The 13,380-nt window shown below is 45.9% G+C and overlaps 2 protein-coding genes across 3 annotated transcripts in view; one reads left to right on the top strand and one right to left on the bottom strand.

Annotated features, from left to right (window-relative positions):
* Window positions 1-2,028: 2,028 nt before the first annotated feature.
* B3GNT9 (UDP-GlcNAc:betaGal beta-1,3-N-acetylglucosaminyltransferase 9) lies at window positions 2,029-3,276 on the top strand (the record flags this gene model as incomplete). The annotated part of the gene is made up of 1 exon (XM_079541342.1): window positions 2,029-3,276. The coding sequence occupies one exon, from the start codon at window positions 2,029-2,031 to the stop codon at window positions 3,274-3,276; it is 1,248 nt and encodes a 415-aa protein (XP_079397468.1).
* Window positions 3,277-12,713: 9,437 nt separating this feature from the next.
* The window catches only part of PHAF1 (phagophore assembly factor 1), a gene marked incomplete at both ends in the record, with an annotated part of 33,991 nt that continues 33,324 nt past the window's right edge, over window positions 12,714-13,380 (bottom strand). Inside the window, 2 exons of one of the 2 annotated variants that reach the window (XM_079541212.1) lie at window positions 12,714-12,783; window positions 12,903-12,988. In XM_079541212.1, the coding sequence (XP_079397338.1) occupies window positions 12,714-12,783; window positions 12,903-12,988 (156 nt within the window). Of the gene's footprint in view, window positions 12,784-12,898; window positions 12,989-13,380 lie in introns of those variants that run through there. The other variant, XM_079541213.1, reaches the window with a different exon arrangement.

Raw genomic sequence — 13,380 nt, 5'->3', positions numbered from 1 at the left:
AGCATGAAAATCTCTGTTTCGGATTCTTTTCTTACAATAACTGAAAACACAGAAGAAAATCTGGGCTATCAGCCCAGGCTTAAAACAATTCAGGGTTTTTATTGGCTTCTTTTGTGGGCCCTTTTTGCCAGATTCAGAGATGCTGGCAGGGTAAATCTGTAAGTCATGGAAATCATGAGTTCCATTATTTCATTCCAAACCCGTAGCTGACAAAATTAAACATGGGAAAGAGCCAGGACTTTTATCCAGTTCCCTAATTACCATCTGGAGCCTGACAGCTGAAATAAGATTAAACTTTTGTATAGAAAGAGGGAAAAAATTGCTATCAAGATGAGGAAAGAGATGAGTGGAGACACCCAAATGGTCAGGATCCATCCTGCCCAGAGCTGCGCATCTCCTGCTCACTCTGGAGGGCCATGATGGCGTACCCTGCTGAGCACAAGTCATGCTAGTTTTGGAGAGCTGGGAGAAAATGATTTTAAATCTACCTGGGGCACAAAGAGCCTTAGTGGGGCATAAGCAAACCTCTTGTGAAAGTAACACTAGGAGAAGAGTGGGGGCAATGCAGAGGTTAGTGTGTATGCTGGAGCTGTGCGTGGGGAGAAGATAACTGGTGCCATAGGATGACAAACTGCTCTTCACTTCAAGAGTAACTTGGAGATGGGGTCAAGTAGCAATGAAAAAATGTTCAAATGAAGAGGTCCATGAAACCTGCATCTAACAACTGTAATGGAGTAGCCAAGAAATTAATTTGCCTTTTTCACGTTGACTGGATCCATGGGAGTAACACTGGTTTCCTGCTTCATAATTACAAGCCTGTCCATCTCATTTTGAGCTTTAAAAAGGTGATGGCCAACCCAAAATTCACAGCTAGCATCAGTATGTGATACAGCCCATGACAGTGAGAAAGGACTTGCTGAAAAAGGATGCCACTGAGCTAAAGGGGATCCTGGCTGAGGCCAGAATCCATCCAAGAAGCAGTGCTCTCGCAAACACTCAGCCAGTTGAACTTCAGCTAGTTCAAAGATGATAACAGAAAACTGTAATATCTTCAAAGGTATCTTTTAGTAACACAGCACAGGCAAGATACGTAGTCACGTATGTGTGAGGCTGCCAGCAGCTCTTCCCCTGAGCCAGATTCGCCTCCTGCTTTCCGCCTTCTTCTAATTCTCTGTTTTTCCTTGCAGCTGAAGGACTGATCGAATGAGGCAGAAGATCTCCGGGAAGAGCGTAAGTGGGGAATCAAATCTCGTATCGCACGGGGCAGCCTCGTCTCTCATGTGCAAATGAGGCATTCCTAATGCCAGCCTCTGCTGTGCTTCGGTGCACTGAGATTTATCTGCATGCTTCTCACTTACCGGTTAGGAGCAAGTTGGCAGAGGCAGCATGGCCCTTCCGACCTTCGTAATGGAAGAGAAGTTATTCAGAATAGTTTAATATTTTATAAAGATTACTGGCGGTGAAAAGGCCCCGTGTGCATTCAAGAGCGTGCCTAATGCACCCCTTCTGAAGGCACAGATCATTGCTGGTTTGGGAGAGCTCCCTTTGCGTTCAGGGAAGAGCTCCAGTGATGGCCCAACCAAACACTGCTGCAGAACATCTGCCATCCGCCAAGAGACCACGGCAGAAGAAATTAAGTCTAAAGATATCTGAAAGCATGGTGTCCATTATTCTCCACCTTCCTCCATAAGTGGAGAAGTCTCTGAAATGGCATAAAGCACTCGGCAGAGGGAGGGGGCAGGAAGGGCTGGTTTCACGCTGTATTTCAGGGTGTTGGGGATGACTTCTCAGTGTCTGAGCTCCTACCCAAGTCACAGCCGCAGCGCTGAGCTCTGCGTTAGGTTCGTGACCTGTGTGCCTGTCAGCGAGTTCCTCAACATGTCCTGGTGTTTGCATAAGTAAAATGAAATTGCAGGCTGGTTTTGTAAATCCTCGTTGCTGACGTGCCACGCATTTATTTACAGATGGACGCTTGGGCCAGGCAGCTCAGCCACAGCTTTTAGCAGCCCCAGGAAAACCGCAGGGACAATGAGAGTTCATCTCAAGGGGGATGCGATCTGTACCCTTTTCTTGGTGGTAGCGCTTTGCTCGGTGCTCTACACCCAGCTGGAGTATTTAGCCCCCAAAGGGGACAAGGAGCTGACACAGAAGAAGCCTTCAGTAACACAGAGAATATTCCCTGACCCCAGAGCACCTGGGAGACCCACACTGACTGAGGCAACAGCACCCAGACCCCCATTAGTTCCTAGCACTAGACGAACAGAAGTGGCTAATGGCAGGGTCCAAACTGCAACTCCAGCCCCATCCACTGATTCTGCCTTCAATTTCAAGCGTTACCTCCTAAACAAGGACAACAGGAACTTCAACCTCCTCATTAACCAGCCCAAGAAATGCAGGAGAATACCTGGAGGCCCCTTTCTGCTCATTGCTATCAAATCAGTAGTCGAAGACTTCGACAGACGGGAGATTGTCCGGAAAACCTGGGGCAGGGAGGGTTTGGTGAATGGGGAGCAGATTCAGAGAGTGTTCCTCCTGGGGACACCAAAGAATAGGACATCGCTGGCAACGTGGGAGACCCTGATGCAGCAGGAGAGTCAGGCGTACCGGGACATTTTGCTCTGGGATTTCATGGACACTTTCTTCAACCTGACCCTGAAGGAGATCCACTTCCTGAACTGGGCCGCTGAATTCTGCCACAACGTGAAATTCATTTTTAAAGGTGATGCTGATGTTTTTGTCAACATTGAGAACATCGTTGACTTCCTTGAGAGACACAACCCCACCGAGGACCTCTTCGTTGGGGACATCATCTACAATGCCCGTCCCATCCGCACCCGGAAGAGTAAATACTACATTCCAGAGACCATGTATGGCCTCAGCATCTACCCAGCCTATGCAGGAGGAGGAGGCTTCCTGCTGTCCAGCTGCACTATGAGGAAGCTGTCCAGGGCTTGTGGAGAGGTAGAACTCTTCCCCATCGATGACGTTTTTCTGGGCATGTGCTTACAGAGAATCAGCCTCAAACCCATTTTGCATGAAGGATTCAAGACCTTTGGTATTGTCAAGCCTTCTGCAGCCCCGCACCTACAGACATTTGACCCTTGTTTTTACAAGGATTTGATGGTAGTTCACAGTCTGAAAGTTGCTGAGATCTGGCTCATGTGGAACCTGCTCCACAGCCCAAGGCTTTCCTGTACTCAGAAGAGGCAAGTGAAGAAGCCTTTCCAATGGAAAAGGAAAGCACAAATTGCAACACAGGCATCACCTCTCAGTTAATGCAGGCAGACCAGTAGCAGAAAAGTGTCAAACAAGCTGAGAAAGGGAACCTGGAGGGCTTGCAACCAAATGAACAGATTTTAGGAGTATCTTAGTGCAGCCTATTTACAGGACAACAAACTCTGGCAGGAATTTGCCAGAATTCCACATTTGCTCACACATACCACATAGATCCTTCTCCATTAACGTGCCCAAACACTCATAACCATATGTTTAATTTATTATTATTTATTAGAATTACAGTAGTGCTTAGCAGATCAGTGTGCACAGACATCGCAAAATGCCATCCTCGGAGATTTTTCAGCATTGTTAAGAGATGTGCAAAATGGAAGGAGGATGAGGGAAAGAGATGAAGCCGAGCAGCACAGAGATCACTGTCAGCTTGTTACCTTGATTAGGGCTGGAGTTATTCAGACTCAGTGAGAAACAAACTACATGGTTAACTAGAGTTAAGGAAATCAGCTGTCCTCAGGGGGTGCTCAGATGAAATTATCACTGCCTGATTGGCTTTCTGTAAGCCCCAGGAAAGAACAGCTATTGAGTTGATGCAGACAGCGTGGACTAGAAGAAAATAAGCTTGGGGTGACAAGGCCAGTTGAGCAGAAGACAGGTGGGTAAATAACTGGGAAGGGATGGATTTACAAAGCATTCTTCGCAACAGCATGAGCTCAAATTTGTGCTCCGCTGACACTGTCAGGACTCAGAGGACCATCTTTTGGCACTTGAGGGAGATCAGACTTTCTACACTGTGCTGACTGGCACTCCGTGAAAACTCATAGCTTTCTAGCAGCACTCAAAGGCTTGCATCTAGAGAGATCCTTTTGCTTGTGAGGGTGAAAACACACAGAGCTGCTGCTTGCATCACTTTTGAGAGCTTCTTCAAACCAAAGGAAATCTTGTCAATGGACTGGGCTGGCTTCTCTGGACCTCAGTGCTCTTCCTGGCATACTGTCAACTGCAAAGAGCAGCCAGGACTTTCAGCATTGCTGTGAGTGTCATGTGAAGGGAGAAAGCAGTCTTCAGACAAAAGGGCTTCAGAATAAAAGCCTTTCTAAACTTTTGGGGAGAAAAAGCCCACCAGTATTCTTCCTCTTGGTAAAGGATTTTCCATGTTTCAGTTAATCTATAACTTCGTAAGTATTTTAAATATCAGACAAGAACACTAGGCTGCTTAGCCTTTCAAAGAACAGTCGATAGTTCAAACCAGTTTGTTTTTCTAGCAGCAGATTACCATGACAGAATATCCCTTCCTTGGATATCAAACAGTACATCTCTCAGAACCGAGGTTAAAAATCTGGATTCCCCTCTGAAGCTGTATTTGCTACTCCTTCTGTAATTTCTTCTCCCTCAATAACCCCCCCCCATTCCTCAGAGAACTCCAGATGCCATCCCCCACCAGGAGGGCACATCCACACAGCCAGGAAATGGAATCAGTCGTAAATCTCCAGGAAGCAGCTTTAATTTCATCAGAGCCTGCAGTACAGATGCAGTCAGACCTGGGCACATCCTTCCTCCCATCTGGCTGTAGGCTGGCTTCGTTCTTGTATCACTGGGCAGCTGTGAAGGAAAACACACTGGTCATACCTACCGATATTTGTAACGTCTTACATGTTACCTTCATCTTCAGAGTTCAAGCCTTACAATAATGTATTTCCAGGGAAAGGTCGTCTGCAGGAATCAAAGGGCCATGAGCAGAATAAGGGTATTTTCAGGAAAGATCCTGAAATGCAGCATTCTCACATGGGCTGCACGAGGAGTAATATGTGGGAAGGAGCCAGAGCTTCACTGGTGAGTGAATGCCAGGTGTACCCCTCTGTACCGTGTGCGATACGTACGGAATTAGGAGCTGTAGAGAAACGTGTTACCTGTGTTTAGTTTACAGCCTGGGAAATTCCTTATAGCATGATTAAAGGACAGCACGCAGGCATGCGTCCAGTTGTCAGAGTGAGTCTATTGAGTACATCTCCACACGCAATCAACCAACACCACGTCTTTTTCACCAAGGTAGCAACGTGAAAGCACAGCATTCATTGTTTTGGACAACTTGGTAAGTCTTTCCTTATGCTGGACTTCACTTAATGTAGAAAAATAAACACAGCTTACCTCGTGACTGCAAAGCAGCCAGTCAGGTTCAGCAGTCCTTATTAAGGTCTTCCTTTTGAGCTTGGAGATGCAGTAACGTTTGGCTCCTTCCTCTGTAATGTCTTCAGATCCACAGCATGCACACAACACAGCACCAATGAGCACATTTTGTCCCAGATCGAAGCAGCAGTTTAACACAGCACTTCAGTGGCTGGCAGCCCTGCCCAGGGCAAGGGGGCTGGAACTCCAGGACATCCAAGGTCCCTTCCAACCCCTCCCATTCTGCAGTTCTGTGAGCCACCTGCGCTGGCACACACCTGGTGGCTGGCAGAAACAGACCTAGGGCAGGCTGCTCACTGCATTGCCTCTGTCTGTAGAACAGCTTATATCTTTGTCCAATGAACGTAAATCTGATGTTACTGATGAAAGGTACATCTGCTTCTGTTTGCCAGTCTTTGCTGCAAGGCCTGTTTAACCCGGTTTAAAAGTTTCCATTTGCTTCTGCAGTGGAGCTGGAAGTTTACAGACCCCAAATGCCAGCATAAGTAATGTGCTGAGGAAATACCAGAGGGCAGAGCTGTACCCACTGCAGTTTATTAAACTCTGCTTACTGCCACTGCAGGCAAAAAGCCTTTGACTAGAGAGCTTCTCTTTCAGGTAGCCCTAAAATCTTAGGTGTGTATGAGAATGAGGAGGAAAGATCCTCTGCTGACCTCCTTTTGAACAGAGCTCTGAGGTGTGGACCCTCAGCTCCGAATGCTCCCGTGGAGCTCGTTAGGGAAATGCAGAGCATGCAGAAGATTATCTTACAGGGACAGATCAGTTATCTTCCTTGTAGGCAGAGATTGCAAGTTGCATAAAAAGAACATGGCTGTGTGCTTTGCATCAGGAAGGGAAAAATGGGATACTTACAGCAACGACAGTGCTAAAGATAGACTAGACAGGCTCAAGGAGGAAACACCTTTAAAATCTTACACTTGACCCAATTTTTTGGCAGCGTTGATCATGGGGGGAATACTGAAATGCTGCTCTGAAATGAAGCTGTTACGTCCAGGTGCTCAGACACAAACTTCAGTACCTAATTTCAGCTGTGGCAATGGAACCAGCTATGCCTTTCCTATGAAGAGCCTGACTTTCCACACAAACCTTTTTGCCTGCAAGGAGATCACAAAGACCCATTAACTCCTGCACTAAGTGCATGAAAAGCAGGCAGTGATCATCCTGCTTTACCCCTCTAAGCACAGCAAAATTTGCAGAATAAACATAGATCTCATCAACTCGAGTTCTGCAAAGCCTCCTGACACCTCCCGGAAACCCAGAATGGTCCATTTCAGAAGGAAATTTGGGGCAGGTTTATGAAGTGGCTAATTCATTGCACCAGGTGGGGCTCCACGTAAAGCCTTGCTTGGCAGTTCCGTTCATTACCATAACCCACGACGAGAAAAGAAAACAGAAAAAAGTCCTCTGCAGGCACCATCAGTAGCAACCAAAGCAGGCAGACTCCCTCGGGGCAGACAAATATCCGAAGCTAACACAGCACAGTAGGTTTTATTGAAACCTAGAGACCCGCACACAGTCATTTTTTTCCTACTGTACATGAGCAGCCAGATTTGGTCATTATAAGGAGCAAAGCTGGCTTGAGCCTCACATTCAGCACCTCTGAACGCATCTCTGAAGGCATAAACCGGTAGGGAATGCCAAGATCTGTCATTAGGTCAGGCCACTGCTGGCTTAGACACCATAAAAAAGAAAGCCAGGGACATCTCTGAAGGAATGGAGTGTTAAAATACCATGCTTCCTGCCTGCAGCTTAATTATTCATCTTGCAGCGGGTTCTCAGAAGCAAAGCCCAACTGCAACATCAAGCAGCAAAAAAAAAAAATCAAACATCTCAGAGCTAAATGCTAAATGTGAGAACCAAGAACACTGTCCAGAGAGCACTGAGAGACCTGCAGGCTCGGGAGGTGAAGAATGTCCGTCTGAAGAACTGCTGCACCCATGGGTTGTATCCTCCAGCTGGAGCTGCAGGTCTCGGCAGCCCTGAAAATCAGCCCCATGTATTTCTCTAAGGATGCTGCTAACCCCACTGACATTGGTCAAAACCAGTGAACTTCCAAATTCAGTCTCCCATGATTTTTTCAGCCTTACAGAAATCTGAATTGAAGAATGAGAGGGATAACTAAAACCCAAAGCATGAGTGCATCTGAGTCCCTCCAAAGGCCGAAGCAGCTCCCCACCAGCGCTGGCCAGCCCGAGGCTCTCCTGCAGCTCGCCCAAACCAGCTGTGGTGAAGAGGGAACTAAGAGATTTGGGCTGCTTTGATTATTTACTTGATGGGAATGTGTATTTGTAGTCATGACGGGGTTGTTTTTTTGGTGTGTGTGTGTGTGTGAGACTGGTATTAAAAATAAACATTCTCTGATGAGCATTAATAGTAGAATTGAAGGTTAAGCATTAGCAGGAATCTGTTACATAGGTCTGAAATATTAAGACACTTAAAACCTGCTTCCAAGACTGCAATACGTATACTTTAAAATGACTGAGCTAATAGCATAGGGGAATGAATTAGGGGATGGAAAAGGTTGCGTTAAAAGCATTCAAATCTGGCCCCATACTTCTGCAACTCTTGATGCTATTTTATGTTCAAGAGTTCCATTTTCAGAAAGCTTCATTTTCATTTGCCTCTTATTTTGCTTCACCTTTACCTCTGGAACATCCTGGGTAATACCTTGCATGAAAAGCACAAACCAGAGCTGGTGTGTATTGCATTAACCCCACAACACAGCGGCAACATTTTCACCTGGCTGCATGTGTTGTGCCAAGCTGTGTTTGATCAGCCAAGACACAGAAGAGTCCCTCTGTGTCAGTGCAACCACACTATAGGGGGGAAAACAGCTGAGGTGACTGGGACAAAAGTTGACATGAAATAACTGAGCCAGTTCAGAACATTCGTCCCTTCACAACCCCAAAAACCAGGCTCCAGCACCCCTGGTTTCCTCTGCCAGCAGAGTGCCCAGCCAGCCCTAAAAGGATGGATCACCTCTGGCTGCGTTACTGAGCCCCACAAGAGGTTCTGTTTTATAGTTCTGATGGAACGTGAATGACCTTAATGCACAAATCAGTTCTCACACACCCGACAGCTATTCCAGCAAATCACAGAATCGTAGAATTGCAAGGTTGGAAAGGACCTGCAAGATCAACCAGTCCAACTGCCCTCCCATCACCATTGCTACCACAGGCACTAAGCCACATCTCACAGCTCCTCATCCAGGTGCCTCTTGAGCACTGCCAGGGACGGCGACTCCACCACCTCCCCGTGCAGCCATTCCAGTGCCTGACCACCCTCTGAGAGAAAAAGCTCTTCCTGAGCTAAACCTCCTCTGGTACAACTTGTGGCCATTTCCTCGGGTCCTGCTCGTTGCCTGGGAGAAGAGGCCAGACCCCTCCTCATCACAGCCTCCCTTCAGGAAGTTGTAGAGTGCAATGAGGTCTCCCCTGAACTCCTCTTCTCCACACTGAACAATCCCAGCTCCCTCAGCTGCTTCTCGTAAGCCTTGTGCTCCAGACCCCTCACCAGTTTCGTTGCCCTTCTCTGCACACGCTCCAGGGCCTCAACATCTTTCCTGTAGTGAGGGGCCCAAAACTGAACACAGTACTCGAGGTGCAGCCTCACCAGAGCTGAGTACAGGGGATGCTCACCTCCCTGCTCCTGCTGGCCGCACCATTTCCAATGCAAGCCAGGATGCCGCTGGCCCTCCTGGCCACCTGGGCACACTGCTGGCTCATTTTAAGAATCTGTTAAGAATTAGAAGTGCAACAGTTCCTGACAACAGAAAATGCAGTTTTCTTGACAGAAACTGTTTCTGGGAGCAGAGGGTGCTGGTGATATCCAGTGGCACTGCTTGCAACACTCCCAGGACATCAGCATCTGCCTGCAGGCCTATGGGCATGGGAAGGAAGGTCAGTTTCACCTTCAGACAGAAGGGCTCCAAGATCAGCTTTGTTAACCACAAACAAGTGAAACACTGTGGAAAACACTGCAATGTTCAAAGCCCAGCAGACAAACGCATGCATGAGCACCTCCAGTCTCTATTCTCATTCCATCCCAGCACTTCAAACTTGCCATTAGTGCCCCACTGCTCCTCAGCTCTTCATTCTAACGAGGCCTCAGGGCTCCATACTAGCTGCCCTAATGCATCCATACAGGCACTGCTTGGCTTAGCTTACTCCAGACAGTGGAAAACAAAACAAACCATCTCAGGGAAACAAGCTATGAAGCTGCAGCTACAAAGGGCAAGCAGGCAAGACGCAGAGGAGCTGTCCCACATTCTCTCTCCATGCCCATCCGAAAGGAAACTGCAGACTGAAAGCACAAAGAACAAGCCAAACCCAAGCAATGAGGGGAAAGTGCTTTCGTTCCTCACTGATAAATTCTTTGGAGACTCCTTCTCTCCTCCTCCTGCACAGCTCTGCAGAACAGCAAAGTGCTCTTAATAGATCTTAAAAACAGGGTTAGGGGCCAGGGTAATCTTCTAATGGATGAAAAGCTCTCTCATTTTACAAAAGAAATTGCCAGCAAATCAAAAGGGAGCAAAGGAAATAAGAACAAGTCACGGTAAGGTAATGAGCTGTGTTCTTCTTAGTGCCTGAGCAAGATTTTTCAAAGCAAGTTCCACGCCTCAAGACCAACTTTGATAAGTCTCTGAATTATTAAGAAGGAACATTTAATTATCTACTCTATATATGTACATATATATATTTTTTTTCTTTTTTGACTCACCCAAGTACCTCAAGTGAAATGGGAGCACTGAAGCTGTTAAATATCTTGGGCTATACAGTCCTGACCTCCCACTCCTGGAGAATTACAGCTGCTGGACACTGGGAGCATTTTCGTAGCCTTTGCTCAAATTGTTCTGTCAAGAATTTCTCCTCCTGCAGCTAAAACCAAGTCACTGTTGGAAAAGGATTTACTGAAGTTAATTGAAGTTATTAGCAGTACGATCACGTTTTAGTATTGAACATAAGTGTGTGCAGCACCTCCAGTCAGAGATCCCAAAGTTCTCTGAGAGCACAGTGAGCACGGGGTGACCAACGCCACCTCACGTTGCAGGAGGGCAGGCTGCACAGGCAGCTGAGCACTTCTCCACCTGCATGAGAAACACCTGCCCTGCAGGGAGCTCTCAGCTTGTCTGCTGGAGGACCTCAAGGTGCAAACAAGCAGCAGGAGAAACCAGGTCTGCTCTTCTCACTGCAGACCTTTTTCAAGGCGTTTAGCCTTGAAACTTGATCCATTTGAGGGAAATACCTGGAAGCTGATGTAGGTGGAACGATGGCATTCATTAAACACAGTGCAAGTTATTTACAGCACCATAAAGACTCTCATCCCCCATTTCAGGGGAGGTAACAACACCGTGTTTCAGGTGCTGCTGAGACACAGGCTGCTATGTATGCTCCTGTCTGTACTGCTGTAAAGGGAGGGATGCCAGTAAGGTATTTTCAAATATCACACCTGAAAGACATTAAAATAAAATGACTATCTGATAAGGGGAAAAAAAGAAGAGAAAAAAAAAAAAGCAAAAAAAAAAAAGCAGGACCATCCATGGTTTTATTACAAAAACACCCAGTAACTGTATTTAACACAAAAATAGTAACTGAGAGTCTTGTTTTATTTTTCTTTCAGTGTACATGCTCATTATTATTCCATTTAATTTACAGAAGGGCTATGTAAAATGAAATTAAAATTAGGAAACTAAAGGAAAGTTGAGGCATAGAATTTTCTTAGCAAGCAATGATCACGGGAGAGAGCACAGATTGAACAGGGATTCAACAGGAGTGACACCTAGGGATAAAGGTAAACAGTAACTTTTTCCTTATCCATTAGATTCCCCGCGTGCCTTTTTTTCTTTGTTTGCTTTAGCAAAACATTTTAGAGTGTCACAGTATACAGGAAGACTAAATGGCAAAGAACGTCTCACACACACACCACATTTATCCCTGCTACTGGTCCGAGATCCAAAACTTGTTAACATTCGATTTCCTATCTCGCATTCATTGATAAACTATACAGGATTACACTGTACATGGAGTTAAAATTACAAAAATGTCGTATTTACAAAATCTGTACACACATAGTAAAACTCACAAAATTGTCATCTATGTATCACAAGTTGCTACACCAAAATATTAAAAATGGGATAAAATTATACATTTCTCTTGTCCATTTTTAAAAAGGGTTCAATATTTCAAAGACAGACCACCTATTCCCCCAGATAAGACTGATAAAAGAACTAGAAACTAAAGTATCCTCCTGGGATAACACATTGCGAGCAGCATCTCCCAACTAGAAAGAAGCCTATGTCCTGTCTGCTGGGTGGGTGTGCGGTTAGCGCCTACGTACAGGAAGGTGAAACAAGAAGGATGTCTTTGGCTAAACCTTTGGCATAACTTAAAGTCGTACATCAACAGCGACAGAAAAGGTGTTTGTGGTGATGGCAGAGCTTGGGAAATTCTTTCTGAGATACTCAGATACAACTTTTCTCTCTCTCTCTCTCTCTCTCCCCGAGGAAACAGTAGGAAAAGAGGGGGTTGGGAAGGGATGGATATGAGGCAATGCTATTTCTTCACCCATTTCTTTCCAGAAGCACTGTGTCAAACCTCGTCGCTAAAACGTAATTCGATCACAGAAATAACCTCTTCCAGAACTGCGTTTTTTGAAATTGCATATGAAAAAAACAAAAATCAGTAAACCAGCCATGGCAGAAAAAAAATTGTTTCAGCACATCAAGTACATATTAGTGCAGGAAAGTGGATCAGCTCCATCCACTGTATAAATAAGCTTTATGCGCAGCGTACATTAAATAACCATCACACCCCACTCACGCCCAGTACACAGATGCTCCTCAGTGAAGATAAACATTTATCAAGTAATTAAAGTGTATGTAGTGCAAATGTTACAACCAAGTATTATGCACATGCTACTTGCTTGGTTTAAAGTTACACGAAGATGTGGTGCCTGAAATCATGGACATATATACATCCTTGTCACACTTGGTACAATGTCCTAAGCCACAGAAATATCCATGTGTTTATATCTATATATGTACACGCACACGTTTTCTTAAAATGTGACCACCACATCAATACAGTAACACAAACAGACTAAAATCAATACCTGCTTCCAGATGCTCCAAGGCTCAGAAAGTTTGTGCTTCTAACTCTTGCAGTCATTACGTGTCCCCTCCTGTGTCCCCCTCCCATTGGCACAGGCGGGGGCCACTCTCCAGCTCTGTGCTGCATAGGATGAGGGCAACCGAGAGGAACAATCGACGGCACAGGCACCTAAGCTGCTTTCCTCCATCAACAGTTCCACGCCCCACGATGAAGGGTTGAGAGAATTTCCCTTCCACACCACTTCTGGGTGGAAAGACTTACTGAACAGAAACAAAAATCATAACGTGCTTTCCGTATAATAAGTGGCAGCAAATCAAGGCACGCTGTACTAATTCTGTAGCATTTAGACTAGCTGGCTTTGCAGGGGATGCTCACTGGGGGAGGTCCGATGTTCTCAACTGGCTGCTGGGCCTTGTTGGGCCATACAGAGTAACAGAAGCTATGTGATTATTCTGCATCACCTGAAAAAGGATGGCAGGGAAAAATGAAAATCAGAAGAACTGCAGACCGAGTGAAAACAGCAAAAAAATGGAACTGATCTGCCTGAACAAAGAAATCCCAAGAACAAAGGAAAGCAAGCTCATGGACAGAAAACTCATGGCTAGTTTCTAAAAAGGATTTCCAGGCTTCCTTGACATTGATATGCCAGCATGCTCCACCAGTACTCAGAGCTGAACTCACATATCTCCTGCTTGTACAAGCCAAAGGTAACAGTGCTGAGGTGCCAGCTTCAATGTGCAAATGCACAGCCTCAGAGAGGAACTGGGAAGTTGCCTGTTCTGCCCACCATCTCCAAAAACACAGCTTAAATGCTGGCTTTTGTTGAAATATGAAATGAGAAGCTACTAAGTAG

Source organism: Tetrao urogallus (genome assembly GCF_951394365.1).
Source record: "Tetrao urogallus genome assembly, chromosome: 12".
Taxonomy (NCBI): domain Eukaryota; kingdom Metazoa; phylum Chordata; class Aves; order Galliformes; family Phasianidae; genus Tetrao; species Tetrao urogallus.
This window is presented reverse-complemented; position numbering and strand designations above follow the sequence as displayed.